This window comes from Phaethon aethereus, assembly GCF_964289735.1.
Source record: "Phaethon aethereus genome assembly, contig: HAP1_SCAFFOLD_108, whole genome shotgun sequence".
NCBI lineage: Eukaryota > Metazoa > Chordata > Aves > Phaethontiformes > Phaethontidae > Phaethon > Phaethon aethereus.
Window position 1 is genome coordinate 3,265 of NW_028113960.1, and position 17,849 is coordinate 21,113.

Consider the following 17,849-nt stretch of genomic DNA (forward strand, 5'->3'; position numbering starts at 1 on the left):
ATAGGTGTGCGTGTGATTAAGGACTTCTAAGTTTCAGTGGATTATGCTGCTAAGTTTTACATGATTTGATACTGTGACTTATCTCGGCATTGTTAGTGAATGTGATTGCTGCTATTTTGTATTGGATAAATTGCCATCTTTAAGTTACAGGAAGCACAAAATCATAGTCTGTATCACTACACCAGAATCCCCGATACCCTGTCCCTTTAGTCATAAACTGTTGACCAAATCTGGGAATAGGAGTGGATTCAGTCGCACCTAGACTCCTCTCTGAAGAGGACTTTAGAAAGCATGGGGGTCCTCTCTGAACCTCGTGACTCAATGGGAGGGTCTCTCCTACTTTCCCTCCTCAAATATACACATTAAATCGATTTGATAGACGAGTAAATCATTCCAGTTTAATTGTTCTATCTGCACAGCTTTTCCACGTTGAATAAGCAATAGAGTGGACCTTGCCATCGCCTTCTGTTAAGTCATCCTTTTTACAAATCTAGATTAAAATCATGCGCTTTCTGGTATCTTTGGTGGTGATTCTTCAAGCAGCCTAAATTATCCATTCGTGACAGCCCAGGAAGCAGGGAGGGATGGGGGGGATATGTTTTAAGATTTCGTCTTATTTCTCATTATCCTACTCTGATTTTGGTTGGCAAGAATTTAAAATAATTTTCCCAAGTTGAGGCTGTTTAGCCTGTGATTGTAATTGCTGAATGACCTCTCCCTGTCCTCTGCTCTGAGTTGGTTTCATTTGTATGGTCTTTCTTTGCCTTTTCCTCCACGACTGGTCTAGTTTCTGGGTGATCTTCTGTCACTTTTGGATGAATTTTCTGTGGGGTACCAAGAGTCTTCTCATCCTTTTGAGAGGAAGATGTTTAAACATTGTCTGTCTTTGGCATGTCCTCCTTCACTTGTTTCACAGGAGGTTCCATTTGAGGAGATTTTTCACGCTCGCTGTCCACCTTCACTTGGGAAGCTTTAGCTGGTTTTCTTCTCTTGTCTTTCTGAGGAGGAACAGCCACTTCTGCTTCCCGCTTTGTCTTGCCAGGTTTTGCTTTTCGCTCATCCTTCTCTTTCTTCTTTTTAGACCCTGGCTTGAAAGCCATAGAATCTGCTCCCAAATGCTCATCCCTCATCTCAGGGGTGGCATCATCTCTGCTTGGGAGCATGAACAATGAGTCCCTTTGAACGACTTCTCCTGTAACTGGCTCTCTTGGTTTTCTCGCACCTTCTAGCAACTCAGCATTGAGAAAGCCTTCATTCGCATCCTCTTTCCTTCCCTCCTGGTGTTTTTTAGGTTTATTTCCTTTGTCATCTCCACGTGGATTTTGCATCTCCCTCTCTTTGTTGCCACGGCTCTCTCTTCCGGAAGGTTGTTCAGGGTAATTTCCAGCTCTATTACAGCTGCGCTGCCTATGCCCCACAGGATAATCCTCCCTATGTCCCCGAGCATATGGCGAATACTCTCGTCTGGTCCCAGGTGGACCAAAGCAGCCTGGAGAAAAGTTCCCTCTCTTTACTGGAGGATGAAGTTGAGCACCAACACCATTGCCCTTGTAAAACTTTTCACACCACTCTCTGTAGTTCCTTTCCCATTCTCCGTATCCTTGCTCTCCAAATGGATCTCCAAAGTCAATAGATCTGCCATCGGAAGCTTTCATATCATACGGTGGAACTTGTCTGTACCGGTTAAAATACTCCCTTCCTCCTTCCCCTTGAGATATAGTCCATTTCCTGGGAGATTGGCCTCGGACTACTGGAGACCTTGACCGTGAATGGTGTCTTCTGTGTGGGGGTGACTTTGACCTCGACCGGTGATAACCATGCGGCCTTGACCAGGAATGACAGTTCTTGTGACTCTTCCCTTTGCCTCTGCTTGGATATGGTGGTGATCGTGAGTAGGAGCGAGAATGGGAATGACTAAATGATCGAGAGTACGAGCAAGAGTAGGAAGAACCTGTTCTTGACTTGGAGTAGGTATGCGAACTTGTAGAGGAAGATGAAGTACTACAGGGAGAGTTGGACCTTAAAAAAAACACAACACAAAAAAATTGATCAAGTTAATTCAAAACAGTTACTCTCCTCAGCTTTTTGGAGAGTTGGACCTTAAAAAAAACAGAACACAAAAAACCAGATGAAGTTAATTCAAAACAGTGACTCTCCCCAGCTTTTTTCCTCCCAGATTTCCTTTGGCTATTGATTGATTTAAGGTGCTGTATACTGGCCTCTACTGGGACATGAACGTGCACATTTTTCACTCCTCAACCACTACACGCAGTGCAAATCCCTTTTGTTGCAGTCAGATGCAAAAAGAGCAAGTCTTTATGGCTACCGTGCAGTATCAAACATCGAGAGAACACGATGTAGCATTAATACAGTAAAGATCAATGTTAAAATGCTGCTTGGACTATTTAACTTCACTACTTCTTTGGCAATTTTTATGGGATGCAAAATTCTTACGTCCAGTTGTCTTTAATCAACACTTCTAGCCAGATGTGCTAGCAAAATCTTACACATACCTCTAGCTCTAACCAGGGATAGTGACCGCATTTCAAGAGAAATCATCTCGAAAAGCTTCTGAACTCAGCCTTGACTAGGATGACTCAATGCCATTACTCTAGGACAGATACTGGCAGCATGAGCAAGAGAGAGCTTTTCAGCACTCCTGCCCAAGTGACTTTTGGGGATAGAAAACATCAGCTACCCTGAGGTTTTTCTTCACAAGGAGTTCTTTTATTATTTTTTAAAGAACACTTTCACATCATTTCACAGACGTTCATGAGCATTTTCCCTCCTCCAAAAGTCCTTCACCAATTCAAGATTTCCTTTCAAACAAGTCTGAGTCATGAGACAAATTTTACAAGCTCAAAACCATACTAGCATAAGCCACCAGTTTGCAGTCCAGCTTGAAATCTCTCTGTGTATCCACATGTGGTAAACAGAAGAGGAGATGAAGACAATGTCTCTCACAGATCTCCTCCAAAGTGCTTTGAGGAAATGGTTACAAGCAGAATAGGGAGATGCAGAAAATCCGGCAACTGCACCTCTTCAATTTCTGGCCTCCTCAAGGCTGTCAGGCGGTGAAGGATGCCATTACAGAGAAGCTTTACTAAAAGAGAAACCTGTTCCTGAACAGCTGTTGCCAAATTATAACTGCCAGTCAACTGTAATCTCTGCCCTATTTAAGCTAGGAATGCACACATGAAACTCCTGTCGCTGCTAATCCCTGGGATCATCCCATCCGTCTAGCAACAGAGCGGTGGAGTGGAATGCCTCCTGATTCTTCCAGACAATCTGCTTCTCCATAATGGACATGTAAAGCACGTACCTGGAAACCGAACGCTCCTTTCGAACCTTGTTATATTCCATCACTTCCTTAGCAAACTCATCCTTTGTAAACTCATCAGGTTTGGACTTTTTCTTGTCCCTGTGAAAACAAGTTTGACCTTTACTACCATTGTAGTTTGACCTTCGTTACCAAAAGACATCAAGAAACACAACATGGCCACTAGGAGAAAATGCCTACTGCATGCAAATGCAAAAGGTGAACAGCTAACATCGAAGGAAGACCAGTTTAGAATACCTACAACTTTTAGCCAATATTTTAGAACTACATTTGTCTTGTCTCAGTTTTGCATGTTTACCCTTTGCGAAGAAAAAGGACATGACATTATGACACCGTGACGATTCTTGCATTTTGTTGATGTCAGGTGCACTGTGGTGTAACTGCAGTCTGATATGCTATTGAAATACAACAACGAAAACCAAGGCAACTTCATTGAGCCAAATACTTACTCCTCTTGCAGTCTCTGCTGTTCTCGGTAAAACTCCTCCCTTGATAAAGGAGGTGCTTGTGTCATGAGGATGGTATTTGCATGAGCCCTTGGCACTGCTGTTGCTACCCAAGCTGATGACATGTTGGCAGGAGCTGGAGGATATCCTGGAGGGGGAACAGCGTACCCAGCAGATGGAGGCTGACCAGGTGGAAAGTGAAGAGGAGACTGTGCTGGTGGTAGCCCTGAAGGAAGTGCATGGGGTGGTGGAGGGTACGAGGGAGCTGGAGGCACAGGCACGACGACGGGTGTTGATGCTGCTTCTGTTGGGGCATGAGTTCTTTGGGAACGTCCACTGCGCAGGCGTCCTCGATTTGAACTTCTGAAGAAACCCAAAAACATGTGTCACTCTTTGTCACACTCTGCCCTGATTGTAAAGAGGAAAGCCAATGAAGCGGCAGCCTGGTGGCGAGCACTTCCTACCCTCAACTTCAGCATTTTTCTCCCTGCTTTCCCTTCACTTGAGACTACGCTCCCTTCTTGATCCTCATGCTTGCCTTCCAGACCCTCGCCCCCAACAGCTCCTGCAGTCTTCTCCCCTTATACTCCGCTTTGTGACCGTGGATGGAGGCTGCCCGTGCTTAAAAGACACTCCCATCTCCCATGTGCCAAGCGCCCACCGCTCCTCTGCCACTCCTTGATGTACTTACTGCTTATACTTACTACTGAAGATCACACTGCTGATCCTCAAAGTACTGCACAAATATTAACTAATCTTCTCTCAAACTTCTTTTAGCTTCTTCCACAGGCATCACCTGTGGTCTTGCCTCATGATGATGTCTTTGGCCTGTTCTTGTCCCTGAATTGTTATTTTCTTGCTTACTGAATTTGAGAGTTTTAGGAAATCTGTGGAATCATCCTGGCTTTTGTTGTGCTTTATCTTTAAGACATTATAAACACAATGCACGCTTACAACCGATCTCTAACAGAGGCGTACCAAAAGGAAGGACTAACTTGACACGGCAATAATAGATCAAACAAACGCCTCTCTCTCCCACTGAGAGAAAGCACCTTGGCTCGTTGAGATGAGAACATTGAAGAAATTCAAAATTGTCATCAAATAACAGCCTTGACTTTTCCAAGAATTTGCTCCACCAGTATCCGCTAAGTTGTGAAATAAAGAATGTTGGAGGCTGATTTGTATTGGGGAATCAATGTCTTCAGGTCTGTTCAGCCAGTAATCAAAAGGGTGGCTTTCCACCCAATCCTTTAGTTATATTTCATTTTTAGATGTACTGCTGGTTCCCTCAAAAACTGTTCCTTTTTCAGAGTCCTCTTTTCAATCACGTACTGGAGTTTTACTTTAAATACTCTACTGCAAGCACAGATCCCCTTTGTCAAAGCCAAATCAAATTAAGCCCTTTAAAAATTAATCACCGCTTCTATTCTCCACAACTATCTGGGCATACTTACTCCATTATAAATCAGCTGTAGTCTAAGTTAAGTGTTACGGCCTCGTTGAACAGGTTACGGGTCGTAATATACCGGATTTCTGTAGAATACTTACCGTTGCCAGCCTGGTCTGCCACCAGCTGAGCCAACTGTGCTGCCTGTGATTGCATGAGCTTTTGGCGTAGGGAGAGGAAAAAGAAAAAAATCCCATTTAGTTTATCTCAAGACAGCTTTTTAAAAGAAATTCTAAAGTTATAGTGACTTACCGGTTGAGGGTACTGATTGCCCTTGGGGGCCCAGAAGACTTGGGATCGCTGGTTGCCTTAGTGCAGGAACGTGATCGCCCTTGTCAATACATGCAAACAGATAGAAATTAAGCTCCACTAAAAGGCAACAGTCACTGCATCATTTGAAAGAAAACTGACCTCCTCTTCCAACAAGCTGCTGGTTGACAGAGAGGGAAATTTCAGAAGTTCAGTAGCAGTCACCAGAGCAGCAGGAGGTAACACAGTATCAGCATCACTACAAAAAAAAAAAAAAAGTTATTATTCAAACAGCGTTTTCAAGTGCTACTGGAAATAGCAAGTCCAAGGTGAGAAAAGGCTGACTACTGTTAATGGGAAAAAAAATTTTAAAAATCTTCATCAGATTTACAGATGTGAAGTTGGCCCATTCTTAATGAAGACTGGAAAGAAGTCGATTTGGACTACTGGCATGCCAAGAGAAAGCTCACTGGAAAAATATCTTCTTAAGCTAGCTGCACGTGAAAGGGTTAGAGCACATACAAGTCACACACTGAATCTCCGTTTTGGAAGACGCGAGAACTGAAATTCTATGAGGAAATGTTTATGTGCGAGTGCAGAGGCTGCCTTAGAGGTTCTTCTGAATTGCGGTTCTTTGCATTCAACGCTACAGCTGAGCCCGACAGTCTTCTGGACAGAGAGGCTATTTGCAGCCCAGGCATAAAGCTGAAAGGCCACAAGCCCTAAACAACCGTACAGATCTTTCACGTCTTTTCATGTGACTTCACCGGGCTGCAAACTCAGACTTTCATGTTTGTAAATACTTCAAAGTTACGGCGTTTCAGTGTTTATTAGCCAGGTCAGCACGCGTCACCGACTGCCCTTTGTGTTACTGAGGATGACTCTGACTTATCGTAAGATTGATGGTAGAAATACCGTAGAAAAAAGTAATAGGAAAACACCTGCTCAGTTTTAGCTCTAATTGTGCTTTTACAGGTTTCATGAAACTGTTGCTTCCTCCGTACTAGAGAGAAATTAATGCACTCAAGAAGCTTTGACATAACTAGAGGGCTCCTTTAGGAATTGCTAGCCACATAAAACCAGAGGGCCCCTGGGCAAAATATGCCTCTTTCAGGGTAAAACTGGTAGCCGATGACTGATAAGGGAACTAAGCAAGAAATACTTCTGAGAAAATCCTTGCATGATCCGAGTTATCAAAGTGTCCTCACTCAAAGTAAATACAAAAACCAGAACTTCCACTAGTATCGGGAACTGTCACTACTGATAGATAAATAGCTAGTGGAGAAGCTCAACAAGAAGAAGAATCTAACTTGAGCATTTTAGTGTCCTTTATATCCCTGTTGATCTACAGATTTACTTACCAAAGAGGTCCGTCCGGCTGTTCAGCACAGAGAGACAGGGACACTGCTGGAGGGAGACCAGAGGTGACGACAGAAGACGGATTTACTGGCAGCCCAACGGCCACAGAGGACTGACCAGAGGCCAACGATGACAAAGCAGCAGCAGAATGAGGAGCCAGGGATGCTAATGGAGTCATTAGTGGGTCCTGCTGTCTGGAAACTGCTGGCCGGAGCTGAGGCTGCATGTTGTGCGCTCTTGTTTGTCTCGTTAGTGGTGGTGGAGGTGGTGGAGGTGGCGGCTGCTGCTGACGTTCCTGCTGAATCTGCTCTCTGTAGCCAGTTCCATTTTTGAAGGTGTTCACAGCCTAGAGGCAGAAAAACACGTACAGAAAGGCACTATGAAACTTCAGTAGATGTACGAACAAAAGCCTCCCCAGAGCAAAATTACTTGTGTGTTCCTGTAAACATTATCAATCCTAAAATCAATCAACATACAGGTATAGGAAGACATCAGGTGAAACACTGACCCTAACGATGGGTAACGCAGAGTATCTCTATTTACAGTACCTCAGTGTTAACACCAAATTTGAAAGTGAGGCAATCACGTTAAGCAAAAGTGTGACCTGAATTTGCCAGATTCTCTCTAAAGAGTTGTAAGCTTCTCTAACACCAGATAACGTCTCTGAAAAGTAAATTTAGCCTTATTCCATTTAGCCTTGCTTAATGAGATGTAAACAAGTATTTTCTTCCCTTTCCGCTTTTCGCAAATAGACCTGTCTAACAAACAGTTTACATAAATGTCAGCATGTCACCTGGCGTAACAACTTGTTGGCAGTCAAAGCATCGGGAGAAACGTCTGTTTGATGACACGTTGGGCATGTATGTTCCTCAGATTCCAGTAACGCTGTTCTAATACCTGTGAATAATGAGAACCGTCAAAAGAGTTTTCAGCAAAACTAAGGAAAATGTTGGGGTTCTAATCAATTATAAAAACACGTATATGATTAATGGGTGAATACGGTCTTGAACTGAGAGCCTGAAGCGGTAAATGTCCAATAGTGTAAAAAATGTCCAGCATGCAGCAAATAACTAAGCAGTGTTGATATTTCACTGTTGTTACTTGGAAGCTGTAGAGTAGGCTGTGTCTTGATGTTTGGACTGGTCTTTCCACTGTGCAGGACAGCAAGAAGTCACCAACCTCAAGGTTGATGAATAAAACACATCTCAAAAAACCGTTCATATATGGATTCAAGTTCTGAAGGATTTCACCAACTCTCCTGTGGAGAAGAATGTGGATTAAACGCCCAACTCTCCGTTTGTTGCAGACCACAATAAGTCACCAGAGCAGGCTATAGAATTTTGCATGAGAGAAAGGGCTGGGGACAAACTAAATGCATTCAGTATCTCATACTGTAATCACCTGCACGGTTACACATTCTTCTCAGAGTCATCCTTCCACATGTACAGAGGGTTTAACTAGACACGTAACCAGGGAAAAAAGCTTTCTGCCTTTTTTTCCTGCCCTTTGCATAAGAAGGGTCCTCTCCCGTTCTGGGTATACTCAGGTATCAAACAGAACGGGTAACCAAGTAATTTCGTTCTCTCCCAGTTCTGCCTTCGGAAGGTCAGATGCCATGTTTTGAGTTAACAACCGTGGGAGTAAGACTTACATTCGTCACAGTAACTGTTTCCACAGCAGGGAGTAACAGCTGCGTCACTCATGACCTCTTTGCAAATGAGACATAACAACTCCTCTGGAACAGGAGCGTCTGAGGAGGAGGAGGAGGACGGCTCCTCTGGTGAAAAGGGAGGCTTTTCCTTCTTTCCTCTAGCATACGCTTCCCTGGAGGCGGGGCGGGGAAGGAAAAACAACAAGTGAAAGATGGGCAAAGGAGAACTTTTCCAAGCTTTGGATTTTCCGCAAGGAAGGTAAAATAGATGGCATTCTTCTCACTCCACATTAGCCTTCTAAAGCGTAGGCATTTAGTTTCAACTACTTCTCTTTGGCCACCACACCAGAAGAGGGAGGGGGAACAATTTTCCTTCTGCAGAACTCTCCCATTCATGGGATCAACTAAGAGATTGGCTCAGACTAGAAAAATCATTTTTCAACATCCAGAAATCAGCTGAAATGAATCCCACCTCTCCTCTGCCAGAGGGTCAATGTAAATTGCAGGCTCAGGATCAAGTGAGTCTCCGATTAAATACACTTTATGAATAAAAGAAAACTATGTCTCAGCTTCTACAAAAGGAGATCCATGACAGCCACAAACAGAAGTGCTACCAAGTGCATTTCTTCTCAGCCACTCTTGTCACCACACAGTAGGATTTTCTTAGGGTAAAGCAAAACAGGAAAACATCTGTCTGGTTCACACATGAGATTTGATCAAAGCCAGAGGGGGAGGAAATCTCAGTCACACAGCTATTTGTTAAATTGGGCAAGAAGCCTTTGAAACGTCAAAGAGAAGCAAAACGAGCTTTCGAGGAGAATGACTCCAACGGTAAGCACTAGTGAAATCTTTTGCAGACCTACAGATTCTAGGTGTACCACAAGTTGAACCAACTTCCAGGGGTGTGAACAGCAGGACCAGTCTATTTCCATATTAGAAAGTATCACAGATTTTAAGGCGACGATACAATGACGGTGCTTCCTCCCTCGTAATTACAGACGCTGGCCAACTTGCTTGCATTGCCACTCGGACACACACGCATGGTTTCTCTCGTTCCCTTTCTGCTCAGTCCCATTAATCCCATACTTACGCACTAATAATTGGTATGGCGTATTTCCCAGTGCTTGTCAGCATAGCGCCCTTTATACTGGGATCTTTCACCTCCATCAGGAAACTCCTCGGAATTCCTGTGCTCCTTTTAATTCTGGGAACAGACTCAAAAATTCTGTCCTGTTAAGAAAAGAAGTGCAGATATCTCTCATCTTAAGACCCACCCTTAAAAGGACATTTCAATGATGATTTTCAGCAGCAAAAGCCTTTAATCCTCTGCTTTTACCCAGTGTAAGGCTTGCTCGACTAAAATACCTTTCTTCCAAAAGGAATATAGCCAGGGTGTCCCAAAGGCTTGAGCAGTGTTTTGAACTCGGTCAACATCCTTTGGCTTAACGTCAGGTTCCTTAAGGGTGAAATATCCCTTGGCTCACCATCCACTCGGAGAAGAGACACAACCCCGCTCCTCCTTCAAAGCGCAGTTCAGAGTGAGAGCTTAACTTGGTGCTCTGAATCCGACACTGAGAAACTGAGATTCACCTTCTCTAGTGAAGGTGGAATTCATATCTCATGCATATACATTCAGCAACTGATGTCAAATGGCATGGCTACTCAGCCAGGTGCTTGTGTAACTAAAACACGCAAACATTGAACGGATGTCGATAGAAACATCTTGGGTTTTTACAAACTACTGAAAACTGTGAACTGTCATTAAAAAGCATTGAAACCAGAAAAATTTCCAATAAAATTGAAATGTATAAAATATGCATGACAGTGTGTGGAGAAAGATCTATGGACATATGTAATGTCCATGGCCTAGAAGGAAGAAAATGTTACATTTATAACTCCAGGTTTCCCGTGAATTGTAAAGGGCTTTGCAACATTGCCACATGACCTCTGCGTTTCACCCCAAAAGAAACAATTCTTAACATGAGTATTCATGTATTTGTTACGGAACTGCCAAGGGAAAACAATTTAAAAGTAAGTCACACCAGAAGTCCCCCGCAATCTTACCCCCTTTGTTGGGCAGTTCTTTACACAGTGGCCAGGTTTTCCACAACCAAAGCAAGTATATGATGTTGGAGGTGGACCCAAGGCTTTCTTCGTGTAACTGAAGGTGTTTTGGGGAAAAAAAAGAAAAAGGATGCATGAGTTAAATCCATGTTTGTTAAAACCAACAAGTTTACAGTTTTTCCATCATCGCCAAAGATCGGATTTGACATTATCCACACTTACTTGGCTGGATCATATTCACGGCAAGACTGGATCATCATGGCTTTTATTTTATCTTCTTCGGCAGCATTGGCTTCAGCCAGATTGGCAGTCTGTTGTTTAACAAGTAATCGTTTGAGAGGCACATTAGAAACACATTGAAGCGCACACAGCCAAAGACAACACCACTCACCCAAGCCTGTACAGAGCAGCACAACACTAGCTGAGGTTGCCTGAAAACAGCTGCTTATATAAAAAATAGTTGTGCTGAAAGTGTTCTGGGGAGTCCTTACACCATGAAATGATGCTTATGTGCCTGTTAACCTACTTGAAAAGAGCATTCTTGGGCACTCAAAACCTTAGGCTCAGGTTGGACCTTATAAAGACTTGTGCACCTACTCCAGTTTTCTTCCAAGTGGACTGAAGCTATGCACAGAAAAAGTTAGATCTGCCAGTATTATTAAAGGGATCTTTAAGCTCCAGTCTATTTGAAGGAGAAGACAGCCACTGTACATTGAATTGAGAAAGATGAAGGCAAGTACCATTGTTTACATTTGCAGCATCAGAAGGATACACAACTTAAAGGTCAGGGAAGTTAGTTTTGCTTGCTGAAATTCAGCTTCACACACAGAAGCATTACAGAGATTCAAGCTTTTTAGAGCCCCTCAGCAAGACAAAAGACTCTTTTCAGTAGAAATTGGACCACTCGTGCTGTAGGCAGTCCAAACTGCACGTTCCCCCCTGCTAAATTCTTCATATTAACTGATGTAACTAGGAACATTTGCACAATCTACACTGTCTGTGCCTCAACAAATTAGACCGTGTTGTCCATTCTAGATATACTGCAATTTATGAAATTGTGCAGCATTCCAAGAACGGATCTATAACTATAATGACTAGAAATTCAAAAATAGCCATGCCATTGCCCATGCGACAGAAACGCTTCTACTTTGGCTGTTGCAACCCCCCCCAAGATGTCCATAACCAACAGCCAATTCAATTCTTCTGTGAACATTGTGTTCATTTCCAGTGTAAACCTAACGAAATGTGTGAACAAGTCAACAGCTTCTGCAGGGCTGCTGCTTTGTGTCTTGAAGCTGAGTCATACTGCAACACTATGTGGAGGCTGATAAGGTGCTCCCCTTCGATCTTCCCAAAGTGGGAACTGCTCTTCACAGGATACTATCAACAGCTACACAGGCTTTAAAGTTAAAATAAATAAATTATTAAAAACTACATTAAATTTTTCTTCCCATTACAACAGTCATCCTGCTATAGATCACAGTGTTCAATTTAAAAATTTGAAGCAAACACTTTTTTTTTAATGTATTTGACAGGAAAAAAAAATATATATACCTTAATCAGCTGGGCCAGAGAAAGAGGTGCAGAAGAGTCATCACTCTGTTCACAAAAAATTAAAAACATCTTTAAGTTTTACAATCAAAACCTAGCAATAGTTAACCTCGACGGTAGTCGGAAATTCTGCACTATATCCTCTGAGCATCACTGAAAGAGGCATTTCCAACCTAGTGTCATTTGCCTGTGTTCAAAACAAAGTCCAAACCCACGACAGCTTAGGAGTGCCTATGTGGTTAAGGAGAAGAAACTAAAACAACCAAAGACGCTTGAGATTACGTATTGCTCCAGAATGTCTCAGCCTTGTCAAATGCTCACAACTGCTTAAAAGTCCAAGGGGTAAGGAAGCTGTCAACTGTCCGCTAAAAGGGATTCTACAACAATATTTATGTTTCTTGGGAAAGGAAGCATCACTACAGGAAACTTATTTTCAGTGTAGTTTGTAAATCAATCAGTTAGCGTCTCATCATTTATAAATGCACACGGCTATGCCTTTATGAACACAGCCTAGTTGCCTGTCAAAATCAAGCATGGGCACATCAGCCCTGAAACAGGAACTCTGCCTCTCCTCTCCATAAGTTTAAAAATGCCAGGCTCACCACACCCCACAAAACCCAAATGCAAACACCACTCCAAAGCATCCGCCATAAAAGTAAACCACCACTTTATCAAGAAAAAAAATAAGCTGCTCAAATTATTGAAATTAAGGTGTCTGCCATGACAGAGTAGCCTATAAAAACTGAGAAAATGGATTTCTTGTCGTGTATTAGACCGCAGGCCACACTACGCAAATTAGTTTGGAAAGTGTGAGAATTTAATATTCTTCTCCTTGCCAGCAGACCAAAACCAAGTCTTAATGATGACGAAAACATGGATTCAGAGCACAATCCTGGGATTTTTTTTTTTCTCCTTTGCAACCACACTCCTCCCTCCCAGCTACCTCCTGCAACAGCTTGCAGGAATGAAGTCCTCAGGCCACCAGTCAGCAACGGACTGCGGCATTTACTGGGAACTAAGATGACATGCGGTTTTTCCACAAGTCAAAAGGGTAGCTCTCATCTGGTTCCTTTTCCAGGATATTGAATTCTATGATGCCACAAGCAGCAGTTAAGCTGACACTAGTAAAACATCATCAGAAAGACATCCGAATCACTGCTTAGTTTTTTAGAAACGTAGAATAAAATTTCTATGATGCTGAATCAAATATATTGTACATACAGCATCTATGTTTTAGTGGAAAATATATTAGGTTAATGTTGGGGAAATTAACACAAGGCTACATTGATTGGAATTAAGTGCAGTGTGTAGAAAAAAGTGTGAGATGGTGTTTTACATACGCCTCTTGATATTCCACTCACTGGCTCAGTTTGACATCTGGAAGAAGAAATAAAAGTGATCAGAACTTAAAAGAAAGCCCTTGTGCCCAACATACAGCAGCGACGACAGATTACAGAACTTGAACATCAAAACGTGATGTGCTGATAGTCTAGTGCATGTGGAAACGTATTCATATACATAAACGGTTCTCTCTTGGTACCTTCAGTGCAACTAAAAAAACCCCAAAAAGCCCATTTCTACTTTGTCAGAAAATTACTCTAAGACTTACAGAAATAGAACACCAAAGTGCCTCAGATATTTTGTCTCTGCTACGAAAGTATCAAAAATATGAAGTCTGTACTACAGTTTTGTGTCTTAAACATGGTGACTAAAAATAGTAGTAGAAATGTCACCTGAAGGCAGTGCCTAGGATTTTCTGCGATTTAGGAGTCCTGTAGGGAAAAAAAAAAAAAAAAAAGGGACTTAATTGCCAGAATTTGCTTTAAGATAACCTTGAAAATGCTACAGTATTTGGGGAAATATTTATTACATCTGGGAACTCGCTGAGATTCCACATACTCATTGATCTGTATCTGCATGCAGATCATCATGAATGAGACATGCAGCCATCGATGTAGTTAACAAATAATTCCAGCATCATCCCAAGTGTCCCATCAGCAGAGCTGGCAAGCCTTGGTCTTTCCCCTCTAGCTAGTATGCAAAAACACCAGATTTGGGGCATAAGGATACCTGCCATATGCCACCCCCCCTGCCCCAAATGCAAAGAATAGACGGATTCGCAGAAACACTGAGAATCAGACTCTTCTGAGATGGGAACAAATTCTAAGTTTACACTCCAGTGCGTACCTGTCTTCACTCTAAAAGCAAGACAAGCAAACACATGTAACAAGGAATCTCTCCACGTAGAGGAAACAGCATCAAAAACTTGGCGCTCAGAAAAAACAACCCCAAGATCAAACCAAATAGAATCATTCTTAACAGTTACCGTTGTTGGAGTTTGAACCCCATGTCCCAGCAGGCCGAAAAGCATAAGTTTACTTTGGGACAGGAACAATAAAATCTACCCCATTACAACAAAAAGTAACAGCAGCTTTAACCAGAAAGATACAATCTGAGTGCCTCTGGAAATGAACATCAATTAGAAAAGGTAACACACCCAAACGACTAACACAGAACACAGTGCATTATGGATACCTACAGAACGTATGTTTTGCTGGTAGCTTTAACTGCTCCGACAGGGATTCTTCTCACAATTACTGATGAGTTCTTAGGAATCAGGGCATTAGCCTCTGTGTATTCTGAAAACAACATAAATGCAGAAAAAAACATTAGTCAATTCATAAGAATGTATATGAATATGTAATTACACAGCGCGGCAGAGAGGGAAGCCCTTTGCAGATAGAAAAGCCAGATTTCAGATGTAACGGTGCATTTTTATCGTCTCAGCACACTAGCAGTACATTCCAAGAAATCTTCAGGTTTGAGAACCAAACGCAAGCAGCACAATCTTTTCCATTTTTTTTTGAGAGAGCGTGAATGCCAACAGCAAAATGCTCCCAAAGGTCACTAAAGGAGAGTCTGCTAGCGCATGAGGTTCTGTCCTGATCTAGCTTAAGTGGCTTTTGCTTCTGTTAGGCTACAAAACCAAGGGATCTTTGGAGAAAAACAAAGCACAGCCAAGTCTCACCTGTGTAAAGCAGATCTGAAGTCAGACAAGCTTGCCCTGCAACAAAACAGGCCCTTAGCTAAAGCATGAAATCTCTGCGCCGTTGCTTTCATAGCTGTTCACTAAAAGCGATTCGGCCACGCTGCTGGTGCTCAAGGCCGACAGAACACAGAAGACAGCCAGTCACCTCTGTCTATGGCTTGCAGCTTAAGACTGCAGACTTAAGACTTAAGGGATGTGGTACCAGTTGGCTTTAATACATTTCTATTTCCTTTGCCTCGATTAATTGAATTCATTTTGGTTGATGGCACCTTAATAAAGGTGAAGTCAAACAACGCAGACTAAAAAGTTAACTTTCTTTTTCTTCTTTTAATAGGAAAGGATTAAAGCTGGAGCACTATTCCTGAAGTGCCTGGAAATTTTTGTTTGCTTGATTTGAATTTAACAGATGCCAGCTTAGTCTAGCAGCTCTCGGACAAAACTGGCATCTCCCAGCAGGAACCTTTTCCTCCTGGGCAGCAATATCCCCGAGCAGAGACTTGGCAACAAATCTTTCTATTTCTGAAAAGTCACACCCCAAGGCCTGTAATCACATTCAAACCTGTCAAGACAGCAGCTTACCAAACTGAAATATCATACTAAGTACCACGAAACCATTATCATCTCTGAGAATCAAGCACCACTTTTTAGGTTTAAAAGAATTTATGACTTCTCTAAGAACGTTTCTTACGTATAGTCACCGTAAATGTTCTGCCGGAAAACTTCAGTAGTGCCCTGATATGGTTCACACGTAGTACCAGGGAAAAAAAAGGCTTAGAGACATATGGTGAAATGATGCTCGATAGCACCTGAACGACAATGTCTTTGGTGTAGAAAAGAAGCGATATTAACAAGAAATTCCAAGGTGTCATTTAGATACGGAGAACATCCATGGCAGAGAGGCCATTAGAGGGTCTGCACAGATGGTAACTCACAGCTACACTCTTGATCCAAAGTGTTCCTAGCAAGCAGTTGCTGCAACAGCCACCAAGCCAGTTTTCCAGTGCAGTGGAGTAAAGCAAGGTGATCACAAAACGAAGTCACCAAAGACAATTTATTTCTTCAAAGTAGCCACCTGTTCTCTTCCCAACCCTTTCAGCTTTCTCCACCTGATTTCCAAGACATCTGGAGAGGTTATTAATATAAGATATCCTCCCATATTTCCTTATCATTTTACCTAGCAGAATTCCAGGAAAGCAAAAATTTCTAAGCCCTGTACATCACACATCAACCACACATTCTTCTATGCCTGCTCCGCGCCCAAAGCACAGATCTGAAGGTAGTTGTCAGAACAGCAACCACAAAAGAACAGCCCTGAGGCCCCCTCACAAGCCACAGCTACCGAGCGTGGCCAAATCACATTATCGCTTCCCACCCCGTGTAAGCCCCCGCGCCGCTTGCCCTCCCAGTCCCCCCGCAGGCCGGCAAGATGGGCCTCAGGCTGACTTAGGCTACGTGGGGACGAGCCACAAAGAGCAGAGCGTGGCTCCCACAGGCCATGGCCATCACAGGGTGGTCTGTGACACTGCCAGCCGGGCAGTCCCCGAGCCCCCACGCCCGCCGCCCCCACGCACCTTCTTTGGTCTGGGCGTTGGTGATCTGCAGGTCACAGGTGGCCGCCTTCAGCTTCTCCCGGCCCATGATCTGGCGCTTGAGGTCGCACAGGGAGATGTGGAGGCCGGTGAAGGTGACTGTGTCATAGCTCATCTTGGAGGAGAACTTGTAGTGGACGCACGACATGGTCGGGGCCTGTTCCACAACGGCGTCTACTACAGCGGACCGAGGGGGCTGAGCTCACCCCCGCAACAAGTCCGGCCTGCGGCCCTCAGCGACGGGCGGGCGGGCGGATGACGGGGAGAGGCCCCCGCGGCCCCGGCTCGGCCTCTGCTCCCTCTCTCACGCAGCGCTCCCAGGCCCAACCACTCGCTGTGGGCACTCGGGCACCTCTGCCTCAGCGTTCCGTTGGGGGTTTAACGGACGCCAGCCGCAGGGGCTGCCCTGATCGCATCACTGCGCGTGCCCAACGGAACACTGCACCCCCCCGCGCCTCACCTGGCCTGTGGTGTCCCTCCTGTCACCCCCCTGGGCCTGCCACTGCCTGGTGTCCTGTCACACCCCAGGCCTGTGGTGTCCTTCCTGTCACCCCCCTGGGCCTGCCACTGCCTGGTGTCCTGTCACACCCCAGGCCTGTGGTGTCCCTCCTGTCACCGCCCTGGGCCTGCCACGGCCTGGTGTCCTGTCACACCCCAGGCCTATGGTGTCCCTCCTGTCACCCCCCTGGGCCTGCCACTGCCTGGTGTCCTGTCACACCCCAGGCCTGTGGTGTCCCTCCTGTCACCCCCCTGGGCCTGCCACTGCCTGGTGTCCTGTCACACCCCAGGCCTGTGGTGTCCCTCCTGTCACCCCCCTGGGCCTGCCACTGCCTGGTGTCCTGTCACACCCCAGGCCTGTGGTGTCCCTCCTGTCACCCCCCTGGGCCTACCACTGCCTGGTGTCCTGTCACACCCCAGGCCTGTGGTGGCCCTCCTGTCACCCCGAAGGCCTGTCACCACCTGCTGTCCCTCCTGTCACCCCCCAGGCCTGTCACCGCCTGCTGTCCCTCCTGTCACCCCCAGGCTGTCACCACCCGCTGTCCCCTCCTGGCAGCAGCCGGCCAGGACAAGACAGCCTGGGGAAGATGCAGTGGGCTTTGCCGT

General features: G+C 44.5%; 1 protein-coding gene across 1 annotated transcript; it reads right to left on the bottom strand.

Moving 5' to 3' along the window:
* Nucleotides 1-683: 683 nt before the first annotated feature.
* On the bottom strand, nt 684-16,893 carry LOC309416426 (E3 ubiquitin-protein ligase RBBP6-like; the record flags this gene model as incomplete). Its single annotated transcript, XM_082015977.1, is given in 18 exon segments — nt 684-869; nt 873-2,019; nt 3,323-3,421; nt 3,790-4,149; nt 5,335-5,392; nt 5,486-5,564; nt 5,645-5,741; nt 6,844-7,187; nt 7,635-7,738; nt 8,493-8,665; nt 9,583-9,722; nt 10,557-10,653; nt 10,779-10,867; nt 12,111-12,155; nt 13,448-13,484; nt 13,841-13,879; nt 14,647-14,746; nt 16,728-16,893. Coding segments are annotated over 18 exon segments (3,360 nt in total).
* Between the last annotated feature and the right edge of the window lie 956 nt (nt 16,894-17,849).